Source organism: Myotis yumanensis, unplaced genomic scaffold (assembly GCF_028538775.1).
Source record: "Myotis yumanensis isolate MYYU_CA2020_CCGP unplaced genomic scaffold, mMyoYum1.0.hap1 SCAF_1, whole genome shotgun sequence".
NCBI lineage: Eukaryota > Metazoa > Chordata > Mammalia > Chiroptera > Vespertilionidae > Myotis > Myotis yumanensis.
The window spans coordinates 131,209,152-131,226,064 of NW_027223752.1; the positions used below are offsets into that span (position 1 = coordinate 131,209,152).

The window sequence follows — 16,913 nt, forward strand, 5'->3', positions numbered from 1 at the left end:
CCTTTGAGAGAGAGAAAAACAAGAAGAATGGGAATTAGACAGCCTAGGTAGAAAACCTAGAGTTAGAATAAGTTCCAAATACTATTTATGCCATTTGCAGTTAGTACCTTTCTACTATCACCAGTAATACTTACAGATGTAGGTATTAACATAGTTGATCATGTTTCATTTTAAATTTTCTTGAAATATCCTATGCAGGAGTGTGACTGAAGATAGGGTAAATCCATGGTGGTAATGATGTCAAGCATGAAATAAAGAGCTATGTTTTCTAGGATATGCTTTTAAGATATGCCCAGCATTATGAACTATTGAGAAGTATTACACTTCTGTATGATCCTTTTTAAAAACTTATGCACATGACTTTGGTTAATAACTTTACAATGAATATTGGAACTGTCTTGACTATAAAGATACCTAACTTGACTATGATACAACTTTATTATTTAAAAAATCATTAAGAAATTAATTCCACTTAACTATGTTTGTTGTCATATGGAATTATAGTCCTGTTTTTTTCTTTCAAATAATTTTTCTTTTAAATATTAGCATGGACATCACAGAACTAGAAAATGAACAGTTGGAGGATAAAAACATCCAATCATCTATAACTCCTCAGGTAAAAACTTAAAACTATACTGTAATACATGATATGAAAATAAACTTGATCATAAAATATATTTCTAAAGCTTATTTATTAGGTTTTTCTTATATGTTTGGTTAAAAATGAGAAGTGGTCATTTTAAAATAGCTGGTTTTAATGGGTCCTAAGAAATGCACAAAAGAAATTAAAAGATGGAAAGGGGTGACTACAGATTATTTTCGAGTTAAAGAGAGCATATTTTAGGAATACTGGAAATTGTATGTAGCTTCTTATTTTTTGCCATGTCCAGGAACAACTCAGTAATTTAGACTACAAAAGGTAAAGACAAATCCAACTAATTAAAATGTTGTACTATATACAGGGTGAGGCAAAATTAGGTTTACAGTTGTGAATTTGTGAAACACAGTTTTTCTTATATTTTTATTTATTTTTATTATTCTCCATACAAAGAACTGCAAACCTACTTTTTCCCCACTCTGTATTTGAAGAGACCCAAGTTTTATTTTTGCAAGTATATAGAATAAGTCAGTAGACTCTTTGTTGGTCTAGTTTTCCTAAATAATAATTGCTCATATTAGTACTATAATCTTTTATTTTTTAAAAAATGAGACTTCTATAGTTTTTAAGGGCCAAAGGTTCTTCTTTTAAATATTTAAAATATTTACCACTAATTGCGATTATTATTTTTATCTGTAAAGACTTCATCTTGGGAGGGCCCTGCCCTCCAAGCTGGGACTTGCACGTGGCAATGAGAGGACTGTGCCCTCTCATCAGTCCAAGGCTTGAACCTGTCCAAAACATTGCAGTGGCTCCCCACAATAAAGTTTTAATTCTGTTTCTTTGTTACTAATGTTGTGGCCCCACCCCATAACAAAGAAACAAAGGAAAATTTCCCCATCGAATTTCTGAATACTATTGCTCCTTCGGGAATGCCGTGTCATAAATTAAAATTGAAAGTGGGTGCAATCATCATGCTATTGAGAAATCTCAATAGTAAATGGGGTCTTTGTAATGGTACCAGATTTATTATCAAAAGATTACGACCTAACATTATTGAAGCTGAAGTATTAACAGGATCTGCAGAGGGAGAGGCTGTTCTGATTCCAAGAATTAATTTGTCCCCATCTGATACTGGCCTCCCATTTAAATTGATTCGACGACGGTTTCCTGTGATGCCAGCATTTGTGATGACTATTAATAAATCACAAGGACAAACTCTAGACAGAGTAGGCATGTTCCTACCTGAACCCATTTTTGCACATGGTCAGTTATATGTTGCTTTCTCTCGAGTTTGAAGAGCATGTGACGTTACAGTTAAAGTTCTAAGTACCTCATCACAAGGGAAATTAGTCAAGCACTCTGAAAGTGTTTTCACTCTTAATGTGGTATACAGGGAGATATTAGAATAAGTTTAATCACTTTATCAGTCATTGTTTGCATCACTGTTGTTTTTATATCATGTTTTTGTTGTTTTCATATCATGTTTTTGTTGTTTATAGAGCATGCCTCTGTTGTTGTTATATCCTTTTGTTACTGTTTATTTATTAATAAATTTATATATTATTTTCAAAAAAAGACTTCATCTTAGTTTATGTCAATTTGTTATAAATTCTGAAATAATAAAATTTAAAGAAATATGGTTTTACTGTATATGACCTTTTACTTATCCTAATCAAAATTCATCTTTGTGTCTTTACCTTGGCCCTTTTGTATAGTGACAGACTTTTAAAAAAAGATCTCTACATGGGAACTCAAACAGATTAATCATGATTAGATTTAAAGAACTTTGATCTTAAAGAGCTACATAATTTGTTTACATCAGCTGCTATGGTGCCCCTGTCCCCCTAGCCATTAAATGTTTCCTCTTCCTTCCCTTATTCTGTCCATGCTCTCTAGCCTTCATTACCATTTCTTGTGACAATGTGATGTTCTCTCTTTCATGCACTCAAAGACCCAAAGTATTATCAATACACACACACACATATATATACATATCATGAGGACAGTAAGGCAAATTTGAAGATCTCTGTTCTAGGGTTAACTTGACTCTTTTTTTATTTAAAAAATTTTGTTTTTTACCTCGGGAAAAGCTTTTCAGTATTCTCATGAACTGTTTTTTCCCTAAACCAGCAGTTTCATAATTAGACTAACTACTATTAAAAGTCTGAAAGATTGAAGTATACCCCTGAACTATCTGAATATGTTATCTATAAATAATAGTGGAAGCTTGAACCTTCACCTTCTGAAGGCTTGATCTGTTTTTTTTAAAATTTTTCTTTCAGTTACATAATTTTTCAAATGAAATCGGTCCATGTTTACCTCCTTTCCAATTTAGTTGTATTTTTATTCCACAGAAGTTAGTTTGATAATCTTTGGGAATTAAATTGAGGAGGGACACTTTTCATTACTCTATCCACACTATAGGCTCACTTATTCATATATATAAATCACAAATGAAAATGACAGGCCTGAAGTCTAAAAAAGGCTAAGTCAAGGTATCCTGCAAAATAAAATGTACACCTATGACATCCCCATATGTCAATATCATATATTGATATAGAGCATGAATAGTCTTTTGTGTGTGTAATTCTCCATGTTGACAGTAATAATAAGAGTTTAATTATGAGATTTGGTGGTTTTATACCTTCATAAATTTGTATGGAAAGTAAATTTCTTAAAATATTCCTTTGTTTTACTTCAGATCCTCAAAGATGATAATACTGGAGAAGATGAAGAAACTAAGGAAATTGTTGTTTTAGAAACAGAGGAAACAAAACCACAGGTGACAAAAAATGCTTTTCCTCCACAAGGAAGATTGAATAAGTGTATTACAAATGGTATGTAAAATAAGAAATGTGTTTGATAAATATTAAACCACAAGCCAATAATACCACTGTTAAATCTATGTACTCCCAGATGAGATTATCAGCTTGATTAGAGTCAATATGTGGACAAAAAGAAAATTTTTCCTTGAATCTGTCAAAAGAATAATTGCTTAAGAGATTTATATTTTTATGTTTTTATAACTTTTAATGTTAAATTGCATAGATTAGAAATAGCATTGATTAAACATTTTATTTAAAACCTACTTTTCACATTTATTTTTTTAATTTTTTTTTTTTTAGAGAGTGGGGAAGGGAGAGGGATAGAGAGATAGAAACATAATGAGAGAAAAACATTAATCAGCTATCTCCTGCACACCCCCAAAAGAGGATCGAGCCTACAACCCAGGCATGTGCCCTGAGCGGGAATCAAACCAGACCTCTTGGTTCATGGGTCAACACTCAACCACTGAGCCATACCAGCCAGCCACATTTATTTTTAAGTTAGTAAAATGAATATTATATTTCTGGCAATATTACAGTTATTACATTAGGCTGCAATTTTTAAAACATCTGTTGCCTTGTAAATAGTTATATAAAACTTGCTTTCATACTAATAGTTTAAAGTATCTCATTGTCACCAAATATGTGTGAGATTTTCTTGATTTTTTTCCTAGATGTTCCATATGATTAAACTTAAAAGAGAGAGATTTTGACCTCCAAAAATAGAAAGCCTATAGAAAACAAAAAATTATTTTAAAATATGAGGATAAGCAATTGAAGTTTTAAACTTTTAATTTCTTAATTTGTTGCTTTGTAACTTTAAACTTTTGAAAGCAAATTTTATTCATTGATTTTTCATTAATAAAAGTTGCTTTTTAATTAACATTACTATTTTTAAGGTCCTGAATCTAAACTAAACTAAAATATCTGCCAGTGTAAGTGATTGGACTTCTTTGTAAATATAATTTCTGCATGTAGGCCTTACCTGCATGTTTCCATGACCCTATTTAGTGGACAGTTTCTATAGAGCAGTTTTTAGGAGTAAGGCCAGGGCTTATGGAAGAGAGAAAAATGTATTGGTCACCAAAGGTTTTCCATTGAGATTGAGGACTGCTGTTCTCTCATGAAATAATTGACGAGTTTTATAACAACAGTATTGAAATTACAAACTTAGATCTATAACCCATTTCCTCCATTGTTGTCTTTCAGTTTTGATTTTGCCATTTTAGAGAAATTTATAGAAAAATATGCTTCCATATTTCTATTTGGAGGGTTGTATATTCTTGTATTCTTTCAGTTTCTTTCTCTCTGTCTCGAACACACACACACACACACACTCACTACATTCATACTAAAGAAATCCTCAAAACAGCATGTACTCTGGATAATTGAAAGAAATAGAGCTGCAGTTTCTCTATAAATCATACTTAATTCATTATATAGAAATCTAAACTCTCAACCACATGCAGAAATCAATCTTATCACTTTTAATCACACTATTTATAGCCTATACTGGTACTGGGGAAGTGTCTTGCCTAATCCCAAAGAAATGGATATTCTACAGCAATAGGTTTAGGTTTCAGGCTATAAGTCCTTTTTAGTTTACTAAGTTCACTTATTTTTATGAAGCTGTTTTCCCTTAAAATAAATGAAAGGAAAGTTTTATTATACATCTAACTATCAGTCTTAGGGTCAGACTTTCTGCATTAAAATCTTATCAGTTTTATGAAGGAAGAAGTCTTGGAAGTTTAGAGCTCAAAGGTAGTATCTCAGACCCTTCCAGATTGTGGTCCAGCTTCATCACTCCATCCTAACAACAAATAAAATGCTGAACAAACTGAAAAATTTACAACCTTTGGTTTAATCAAAGAAGTGAGGTCATGGCGCCTGTCCATAATCATAGGTACGGGCCGCATCAATGGAGCCTCGGATAAGGCAAGCCCTCCACGGCCTGCAAAGCCGGTACCTGCTCCTGAATCGCGAGTGCCGGGCATGGGCTGGGCACGCGCTTGCTCGGAGGGGGCGTGAGGCAGGAGCACCGGCTGTAGAGGTTAGTGGCCGCGGTACCCCGTGCCCCATGAGCCGGTAGTTGCGGGGCCTCCTGCCCGGGGTGCTCACAGCCGTGGGGGCCGAAGATAACCGCAAGGGGTGGAGGAATGGAGGGGGCTGGCCTCGGTACTTGGAGGAACCGCCGTGCATACCTGGAGACAACGTGGCCTCCCTGATCCAGCGGATCGCCTGCCAGGCCTGCCTCACCTTCCAAGGCCATGGGGGCGGACGCAGCGCTTCCCATCGTGGCGTGGTGCCAGGCTCTGAGGTGTCGTCGATGCCGCAGGGCTTCCCGGAGAACCTGAGAAAGCTGAAGAGCCTGCTAACCCAGGTCCGTGCAGAGGACCTGAATATCGCCCCGCGCAAGGCCACCCAACCTGCCACCCGTTACCTACATGCACATCTACGAGATGGATGGCTTGGGCCTGGGCGTGTTTCTATATAATGAATTAAGCTGGAGGCGGGTGGGCAATGACAGCGGGCCCCGCTGCCAGAGCAGCAGTTCGAGCTGCCGCTGCAGCCCCGCGAGCGGGACACTGTCCCGCCTGGCGTGCTCAGCTCGCCAGCGGCCCCTGCATCCTCACGTCGCACTGGGACAACCTGCAGCAGATCGATGCTGTGGACTGGCCCGCTGCCTTCCTGGACATTCTGGCCCCGTCCTATGACCCCAACGACGACCGGGACTGCCATTATTACAGGGGGCTCCCCGTCAGGGCCAAGGAGGCCTCCGGATCGACCTGGGACTTGCCCCGAGAGGTGTGGCTCCCGGAGACCCCTCAAGCCGATGACTTCTGGTGAAAGAGGGAGCCCTATCCAGGTCCCAAGGTCGTCTCTTGAAGCCGCAGGCGCCCAGGAGAGGGGAGCTGAAGACTTGCCCTACTCAGATCTGGGCCTGGCTGCCAGCAACCCACCACAAGGGCTTTCGCCCTACCCCCAGGCCACCTGGGCATTGGATCTACTGAAGTGGACTGGTGTGCTTCATCGGGAGCCTTGGGAAGCGCGGGCAACTGGACCGCAGCCACCCGGGCACGGTTATGGGGGCGGGGGAGGCTAGGTTGTTTTCTGGCTTTGTCACTGCCACCAGGGTTTTGATTTGGGGGAAGGGGAGCAGGGGACTATCTGAAGCCCTTCCATCCTAAAGCCATAATGAAAATATTCTTTCTTTGTTCCCATCCTATACAAAATACAATGAGAGGTTTTCTCCCCTCATCGCCTTCGCCTTGGGTAAACAGGGCTTGCTTTCCACTTATGTCCTTATGCCCTTTGCTACTTGTATAGTTTTAACTCATGGGCTGCAATGACCCAGTGGTTTGAATTGTTTTTAGTTCAAGTCATTGGTCAAAAACTAGGTTTAGAGAGACGAGCTACTTTTTTAAGTGAGCTGCCCTGCCTGATTAATTCGTTGCGAAAATTAAATCAATTTTCCAGAGTTGGGGGATCATCCCCAGGACATAACTATGCATGTAGAGGACAAGATTTTCTTTCCTCCCCTTGCCCAGTAGTCACATCTGGTTTACTCCGGCAACATCCACTAAGAACTTCACACCTGCATTTCTCAGTGACATATTCTCACTTACAGCTTATCTTCCCTGTGAGTCCCCAGATCTGTGAGTTGAGCAGATTTTTTGTTGCAGATTCACCTTTAATGCAAAACCTATATTACCCTCAAGTGACTTATTTGGTCATAGTATAAGAGGTGGTAGGGTAATGCTGTATTTTCTAACCAGAAGAGTCAGAGGCACTGAATCAGTATGCTTCCAAACAACTGAATGTAAAACACCTCTCCCCTGGCCAGCTGTTGAACTCCATGTCCCTATTTACTTCCAGTATTTTCCTGCAAAAGTAGAGGAAAATGTTGACTGTTTCAAATTCTCTCACACCTAATGTTCCAGAGAGCTGGTGGTTCTAGCTGTGTTATTGGTGGCCCTGTTCTCAGAACCGACTCTCCCTCTAGCAGGAGAGAGACAATGCTTGCTTCCTCTGGTGTGGTTTTCTGTAGGGAGAGCGAGATGGCACTGGTGACCCAGGCTCCGCAATGGAGAATTAAGTATTCTGCTGGCCATTTTAGGGCATCAAATATCCACACTCCCAGCCTCTTGAACAGTTGTGCTATCTGTAACTAGTTTTATTTTTGTCCTTTTAATAGTCTGAGCAACTTGACCTTGTTTACAAACACATTGACACTATTTGCTTCCGGCCATGAAGCACTATTGTTTCCCCCACGCCCCCCCCCCCCCTTTTTTTTTTTTACTATTTATAGGATTCCTTTTTTCACAATCTTTTAATAACAAATTGTAGAAATAAACACATTAAAATTTGAAGAAAAAAAAAAGAAATGAGGTCACAGGGCAAATTACTGCCCTTGTAACCAAATATTGGATATGGGAAGGCAGATACAGAGAATCATAACCTAATAGAGAAGACACCTCTGTGGGAACCAGTACCAGAGCAGGAAAACCAAAATTATAATGGAAAATTGGCTGTAGGCTCAGTGTGAACAAGTCTAAGAGTTAAAAACTCCAGAGGGAATCCAGTCACGGTGTGAGCAGACACACTTCTGTCCAGGAGCCATCTGGCAAGGGGAGGGGGTAAAGTACCCACAATGAAATATACCACAGCATTCTATTCTAAAGACCTGTCCTTAAGAGAAAGTATTTTATCAGCCCCTAACCTATGGGAGTTTTATCAGAGCCCATCCTATCTGGGAGAAGAGAAATACCCAACTCCAGACCCCTCTAGCCATCCTGTATAATCTGTGAGGATAGAAAAAACCTGAGAGGCACTAGTGAAGTTCAAGGCCAAGGGCACAGGCTCACTAAAAGACTGAGTCCTAATCCTAGAGCCACAACACTCTTACCCTCCTACCATACTTTACCACCATGTACCAAAGGTCCTTGTACCCAGGACATCATGCTAACCTTTAAACAAAAATATGTACAATGTATTAAAGGGAAAATAACAACTTTGAAGAGACCCAGACACAGACATGGCAGAGATATTGGAATTATTAGACCATGAATTCAAAACAACTATGACTGACATACTCAAGGTTCCAATGAAAATGTAGACAATAGGTTGGTAGTGTAAGCAGAGAGATGGAAATTCTAAGAAAGACTCAAAAGGAAATGCTAGAAATTAAAAGCACTGAACAAATGAAGAATGAATTTGTTGGGTTCATTAGTAGAGTGTACACAGCTGAGGAAAGACTCTCTGAACTTGGGGATATGTCAATAGAAACTTACAAATAGAAGGAAGGAGAAAAGCACACTGAGACTCAGAGGAGGTGCAGAAGTAAAGTGCAGAGGTATGGAGTTGCACGAGGAAAGGGCTGGCAACTGAGGACATGGTTGTCTTTTTCAATCGAGAGGGAGTCTCAAGCTCCCAACAGCTCTGAACTCCAGTTCTGGGCGAGTCTCTGGGGACCCAGACTCATATGGGGAGAAATTGGACGGTCTGGCATCAGTCAGAACTCAAGGGCGGCTTTCTCTCAGAGGTGCTGGCAGCAATTACCTCAGCATACTGAGACCTGGGGACTCTTAGGGCAGGGCTAAGGATCAGCCATAGTTGTTTGCTTCGCCCTGTTGATTCCCCGAGACCCCGCCCCACACAAGCTGTGAGCAGAGGCTTTTGCATATGAATGACCTGGCCCTTTGCAATCTAAAATTACCTAACAAACTGCAGCTTGGTCAGAGAGACACAAATATCCAAAAGAAGGCCTAAGGCCCCACAGCAGCTTGCATTGCTTCACAGCTAAGCCTCATCTGGGCACCTCCAAACCCCAACAAAGAAGAGGAATCTGCAGATCTCTCCATAACTCCTGCTGGGTAGCCTCAGGCATAGGCTAAATTAGCACCTCCTTAGAGATCCAAGTGCCAGTGTACTCAGTGATCAGAGTGAGACCATCCAGATTATAACTCCTCAGATCCATAAGGGACACACTCAGCAGGCAGACTCAGTGAGCACCAAAGCCTCACTGAAGCAAGTCTTGCCCCAGAAGGGTGTCTCCAGCACAGAAGTTCTCCCACTGTAGACAAAGCTGATTCTCACAGCCAATTGGCCTGGAGGTCAATTCCTCCCAGGGCTACCAACTACAATCAAGGCTTAACTACAAGACTGTGCACAAAGCCCACAAAGGGGTGCACCAAGAGTGTCCACCTCAGGTAATTGGGGAGGCTGAGCCACTGGGCCCTATAGGACACCTAGCACAGAAAGCCACTCTATCAACACAGGGAAGCAGCCAAAATGCAGAGTCAAAGAAACAGGTCACAAATGACAGAAATGGTGGAAAGCAAACGACTGGATATAGAGTTCAAAACCACGGTTATAAGGTTACTCAAGAATCTTCTAGAAAGTGCCAATAAATTTAGTGAGACCCTCAAAAAATCTAGTGAGACCCTCAATGTTGTGATAAAGGACCAACTAGAAATTAAGCATACACTGACTGAAATAAAGAATATTATACAGAGATCCAAGAGCCGACTAGAAGATCCCAAGAATCAAGTCAAAGATTTGAAATACAAAGAAGCAAAAAACACCCAACCAGAAAAACAAAAAGAAAACAGAATCCAAAAATATGAAGATAGTTTAAGGAGCCTCTGGGACAACTTCAAGTGTACCAACATCTGAATTGTGGGGGTGCCAGAAGAAGAGAGAGAGAGCGAGCAAGATATTGAAAACCTATTTGAAGTAATAATGACAGAAAACTTCTCCTACCAGGTGAAAGAAATAGACTTATAAGTCCAGGACACTGAGAACCCCAAATAAAAGGAATCCAAAGAGGACCACACCAAAACACATCATAATTAAAATGCCAAAAGCAAAAGACAAAGAGAGAATCTTAAAAGCAGCAAGAGAAAAACGATCAGATACCTACAAGGAGTACCCATACTATTGTCAGCTGATTTCTCATCAGAAACAATGCAGGCCAGAAGGAAGTGGCAAGAAATATTCAAAGCGATGAATAGCAAGAACCTACAACCAAGATTACTTTACCCAGCAAAGCTATCATTCAGAAGTGAAGGTCAGATAAAGAGCTTCACAGATAAGAAAAAGCTAAAGGAGTTCATCACCACCAAACCAGTATTATATGAAATGCTGGAAGGTATCCTTTAAGAAGAGGAAGAAGAAAAAAAAGGTAAAGATACAAATTATTAAAAACAAATACATATCTATCAACAAGTGAATCTAAAAATCAAGTGAATAAATAATCTGATGAACAGAATAAACTGGTGACTATAATAGAATCAGGGGCATAGAAAGGGAGTGGACTGACAATTCTCAGGGGGAAAGGGGTGTGGGGGTGCAGGAAGAGACTGGATAAAAATCGTACACCTATGGATGAGGACGGGGGGTGGGGGTTAAGGCAGAGGGTGGAGTGGGAACCGGGTGGAGGGGAGCTATGGGGGGCAAAAGAGGAACAACTGTAATAATCTGAACAATAAAGATTTAATTAAAAAAACAACAACAATGATTTGGTTACCAAGGAGGTCAAAGAAGAAATAAAAAGCATCCTGGCAATAAACGACAATGAAAACACAATAATTCAAAATCTATGGGACACAGTGAAAGCAGTCTTGAGGGGGAAGTTCATAGCTCTACAGTTCTACCTCAAAAAAACAAGAAAAATGATAATAAATTAACCCAACAATTCAAGAATTAGAGAGCAGCAAGAAAAGGCCAGAGTAAGCAGAAAGAAGGAAATAATAAAGACCAGAGTGCAAATAAATGACATAGAGACCAAAAAACAATACAAAAGGTCAATAAAACCAAGAGCTGGTCCTTTGAAAGGATAAACAAGATTGATGAACCTCTAGCCAGGCTCATGAGGAAGCAAAGAGAGAGGACCCAAATAAACAAAAGCAGAAATGAAAGAGATGAAGTAACAACCAACCCCACAGAAATACAAAGGATTATGAAAAAATACTATGAACATCTCTGTTACAACAAAATGGACAACTAGACGAAATGGACATATTCTTAGAAATATACAAGCTTCCAAAACTCAATCTGGAAGAATAAAAAAATCTTAATTGACTGATAACTATCCAAGAAATTGAAGCAGTAATCAAAGATCTTTCAGCAAGCAGAATTCCAGGGCCAGATGGTTTCACAGGGGAGTTTTATGAAGCATTCAAAGAAGAACTAAAGTATATTCTCCTCAGAGTCTTCAAAAAAATTCAAGAGGAAGGCATAATTCCAAGCTCTTTCTATGAATCTAGCATTACCCTAATTCTAAAACCTGATAAAGACACCACAAGGAAAGAGAAAGGCAGGCCAATATCCTTGATGAATATAGATGCTAAAATCCTCAACAAAATTCTAGCAAATTAGATCCAGCAGTGTATTAGAAATATCATATACCAATGATCAATTGGGATTTATTCTGGGGATGCAAGGATGGTACAATATCCACAAATCAATAAATTTAATATGTCACTTAAACAAATAGACAAAAATCACATAATCATATCAATTGATGCAAAAAAAGCATTTGACAAAATCCAACAACCTTTCTTGATAAAAACTCTCAGCAAAGTGGGAATAGAGGGATCATACCTCAACATAATAGAAGCCCTATATGACAAACCTACAGTCAACATCATACTCAATGGGCAAAAACTAAATTCATTTCCCCTAAGAGCAGGGACAAGACAAAGATGCTCACTTGCACTGCTCCTTTTTGATATAGTACTGGAAGTGCTAGCCATAATGATTGGACCAGAAGAAGAAATGAAAAGCATCCAAGTTGGAAAATAAGCAGTAAAAATGTCATTATTCACAAATGACATGAAACTGTTCATAGAAAACCCCAAAGACCCCAAAAACTACTAGACTTAATAAATGAATTTGGCATTGTAGCAAGATACAAAATTAACACCAAGAAATCTGTGGCTTTTTTATACACCAACAATGAATTCACAGAAAGAACAACTAAGAAAACAATCCCATTGGCCACTGTAATAAAAAAATTAGGATACCTAGAATTAAACTTAACTAAGGAGGTAAAAGACCTGTACTCAGAAAACTACAGAACATTGAAAGAGAGATAGAGGAAGACAAACAAATGGAAAAACATTGGTAGAATCAACAACATTAAAATGTTTATACTACCCAAAGCAATTTATAGATTTATTGCAATCCCCATTAAAATACCAATGGTTCCCCTAACTGGTTTGGCTGAGTGGATAAAGCGTTGGCCTGCGGACTAAATGGTCCGGGGTTCAATTCCGGTCAAGGGCATGTACCTTGGTTGCAGGCACATCCTCAGAAGTATGTGTGTGTGTGTGTGTGTGTGTGTGTGTGTTCAGGAAGCAGCTGGTTGATGTTTCTCTCTCATTGATGTTTCTAACTCACTATACCTCTCCTCTCTGTGAAAAATCAATAAAATATGTTTTTAAAAAATAAATAAATAAAAATACCAATGGCATATTTCACAGATCTAGAATGAACTCTCCAAAAATTCCTATGGAATAAAAGAAGACCCTGAATAGCCACAGCATTCCTGAGAAAGAAGACCAAAATTGGAGGGATCACAATACCAGAAATCAAAGTATATTACGAAGCCATGGTTCTCAAAACTGCCTGGTACTGGCACAAGAACAGACCAATGGAACAGAACAGAGAACCCAGAAATTGACACAAGTGTTTATGCTCAATTAATATTTGACAATGAAGGCAAGAGCATGTAATGGAGTCAAGACAGTCTCTTTAATAAATGGTTTTGGGAAATTTGGTTAGATGCATGCAAAAAAAAAAAAAAAAAAATGAAACGAGATCATCAACTTATACCAGACACAAAAATAAATTCAAAAAGATTAAAGGACTTACATGTAAGATGGGAAACCATAGAAATCTTAGAAGACTCCATATGCAGCAAATATCAGACATATGTCATAGCAATGTTTACCAATACAGCTCCTAGGATGCTGGGGTTCTTTTCCTAGCATCAAGAAGGGTTCAGGAATCTGGAAAAGGCTGTGCATAGATGACATAGGAATCCGGGGACTAATAGAGAATCTGGAGACGAAATATAATTTTGAAAAGCATTGGGGTCAGAGGAGCTTAGCTAAAGGAGCTTAAGACTCCCTCCTTGTCTAGGATCCTTGCTTTTATTAACACAATTTGTCCTAAGGCAAGGTGGAGATAATACACTTCAAAGGGTAAGGTTTCAAAGGGTACAGAAGCATTGTCAGTTTGGGGAATAGCCTATGGCTGTTCAGGTGTTTGGCCAGTAGGAGACAATAACATGTAGATTAAGATGCCCTTTAACTGGCAGCCACAGTCAGTTTCCTATTCAGGTTTGGGGAAATACCTTTAGCCATTCCCAGCTGATGACTACATGTGTGACTCAACCCTGTTGAGCCCCCAAGTCTCAACCTTTTGATGAAACTCTTGAAATTATGACATGCTGGAATTGGTCACCGGCACTAGGGCAATGGAAACTGAGGAGAAAATAAACAAATGGGACTACATCAAAATCAAAAGCTTCTGTACAGCAAAAGAAACCATCAACAAAACAACAAGAAAGCCCACTGTATGGGAGAACATATTTGTCAATGCTATTTCAGATAAGGGTTTAATCCCCAAAATTGACAGGGAATGCATACAACCTAACAAAAGGAAGATAAACAATCCAATCAAAAAATGGAAAAAGGGCCTAAGTAGACACTTTTTGAAAGAGGATATGCAGTAGTCCGAGAGACATATGAAAATATGCTCAAAGTCACTAATCATTCAAGAGATGCAAATCAAAACAACAATGAGATACCATCTCACACCTGTCAGAATGGCTATCATCAATAAATCAACAAATGACAAGTACTGGTGAGGATGTGAAGAAAAGGGAACCCTCCTTCACTGCTGGTAGGAATGCAGACTGGTGCAGCCACTGTGGAAGACTGTATGAGTTTCCTGAAAAAGTTAAAAATGAAACTCCCATTTGACCCTGTAATCGCACTTCTAGGACTCTATCCCAAGAAACCAGAAACACCAATCAGGAAGGATATATGCACCCGTGTGTTCATAGCAGCACAATTTAAATTAACTAAGATTTGGATGCAACCTAAATGCCAACCAGCAGATGAGTGATTGAAAAACTGTGGTACATCTACACAATAGAATACTATGCCACTATAAAAAAAGAAGGAACTTTTACTATTTGCAACAGCATGGATGGAACTGGAGAGCATTATGCTAAGCCAAATAAGCCAGTCGGAGGAAGATAAATATCACATGATCTCACTTATATATGGGATATAATGATCAACATAAACTGATGAACAAAAATGGATTTAGAGACAAGGTGGCACTGAGCAGACCGTCCAACCTTGTGGAGAAGGCAGGGGAGTTGGGGGGATAGAGATCAACCAAAGGACTTAGATGCATGCATATTAGCATGACCAGTGGACACAGACACTGGGGTGGTGGGGGCTTGCCCTTGGGGATAAGGAGGTAGGAGTGGCTGGGAGGGGGGCTAATTGGGGAAAAAAGGAGACATGTAATACTTTAAACAAAAGTTTTTGGATTTTATTAAAACAATACAATTTAAAAGAATTACAGTCATACAGTGTATACTGTGAGACCACAATAGATTTAAGCTAGAATTCAGCCCTGGCTGGCATTGCTCAGTGTTTAGAGTGTCTTTCTGTGCACTGAGGAATCATGGGTTTGATTCCAGGTCAAGGGCACATACATGTGTTGCAGGTTCGATCTCTGGTCCCACTCAGGGCAAGTACAAGAGGCAGCCAATCAATGTGTCTCTCTCATATTGATGTTGCTCTCCCCACTTCACTCAATCTAAAAAGAAATGGAAAAAAATATCCTTGGGTGAGGATTAACAAAAAAATAAATAAAATAGAGGGAATGCAGTGGTATTTTTAAGTTTGAGCAAATAAAACATCAATTTTTATTAGATCTTTATGCTACTAAACTGAAATTTTTGAAATGAAATGAAAACTTTTTAAGTATTAAAATCATTCAAAATGGGTTTATGAAAATTAAACTAGAATTCAATAGGCAGATGGAAAAATCTCAAAATACTTATAGATTAAACAATTCACTTTTATGCTGAAAAGCAAGTGTAAAGAAGACTTCTCTATCCAGCAAGTGTATCATTTAAAAATTGAAGGTGAAATAAAGAGCTTTCCAGACCCATGTCCCCATCCCAAAGAAAACAACCACAAAGGCACAAAGGAGTTCATACTACAAACCAGTATTGCAAGAAATATCAGCACTATCCTAATTCTCTAATTCGAACACCAGATAAAAGCACGACAAAGAAAGAAAGCTATAGGCTAATATCCCTAATGAACATAAATGCTAAAATCCTCAGCAAAATATTAGCAAATGAGATCCAGCAACAATTAAAAAGATCATACACTATGATCAAGTAGGACTTATTCCTGGGATGCAAGGTTAGTACAATATCCACAAATCCTGAACTTGTGTGACTGTTTTCTTCACCAGGGTAGGGAAGTTTTCTGCCATTATTTCTTCAAACAGGTTCTCTATCCCTTGCTGACTTTCTTCATGTCCTGGCACTCCTTTGATGTGAATATTGTTATATTTCATGTTGTCCCACAGCTCCCTAAAGCTGTCCTGTTTTTAAATTGTTTTTTGCTTTTGAGTTTTCTGATTGAGTGATTTATTTCTATCCTATCTCCTAATTTACTGATCTGATCTTCTGCTTCCTATAATCAGCTCTTTATTCCTTCTAATGTGTTATTACTGCTATGTCATTCTTCATTTCTAACTTGTAATTTTTCATAGTTCTTATATCTTTTCTCATACTGTTGAGCATCCTTATAATCATTATCTTGAACTCTATATTTGATAAATTTCTTATCTCCGTTTCATTTAGCTCTTCTGGAGAATTCTTTTGTCCTTTCATTTGGGGCTTGTTTTTTTTTCTCCCCATTAGGGCTGCCTATTTAGGTTTGTTTCTATGCTATGACTTTTTTGGAGGGTGGGTCTCTGGTGCAGAATAATATCAGATGCTATTTGTGACTGGCTCTGAGTACCCTGCTTGAACCTATCAGCAATCCACAGCTGTGGTTCTCTCTACTGGGGCTGGGTACCTTTGGAAAGGACCAAGATGTGCACCAAAGTCTGCTATTCCTCACCCTGGGTCTAGAAGCCGATCAGGCAAAGATGCAAAGCATCCAGAGATCCACCTCTGCCTGCAGCCTGATTGTTATTCTCAATTTCTTAATGAGCCTCAGGCTGTAGACCACAGCAAGGTATAGACTACACAGGATGTGGCAAGGTTTTCCAACAGGGTGGGGCAATTGCTTCCCCCCAGGCAAATGCTGCCTGGATGGTAAATGTCTGCTTGAGAAATATATCCTCTGCAATACATGGGAATGACTCAGCACAGGAAACCAGGGTGGCTGCCTTCCTAGCTCTAACCCCAGAGCTCTCAACCCTGGATTCTCCTCACA

General features: G+C 39.1%; 1 protein-coding gene and 1 pseudogene across 1 annotated transcript in view; both read left to right on the plus strand.

Annotated features, from left to right (window-relative positions):
* Nucleotides 1–547: 547 nt before the first annotated feature.
* LOC139014453 (sodium/hydrogen exchanger 9B1-like) overlaps nucleotides 548–16,913 on the plus strand; it is a 66,088-nt gene continuing 49,722 nt past the window's right edge. Inside the window, exons 1-2 of the mRNA XM_070421443.1 lie at nucleotides 548–616; nucleotides 3,303–3,438. Of these exons, the coding sequence (XP_070277544.1) occupies nucleotides 548–616; nucleotides 3,303–3,438 (205 nt within the window). The remainder of the gene's footprint in view (nucleotides 617–3,302; nucleotides 3,439–16,913) is intronic.
* On the plus strand, nucleotides 5,345–6,273 carry LOC138998803 (2-aminoethanethiol dioxygenase-like; annotated as a pseudogene).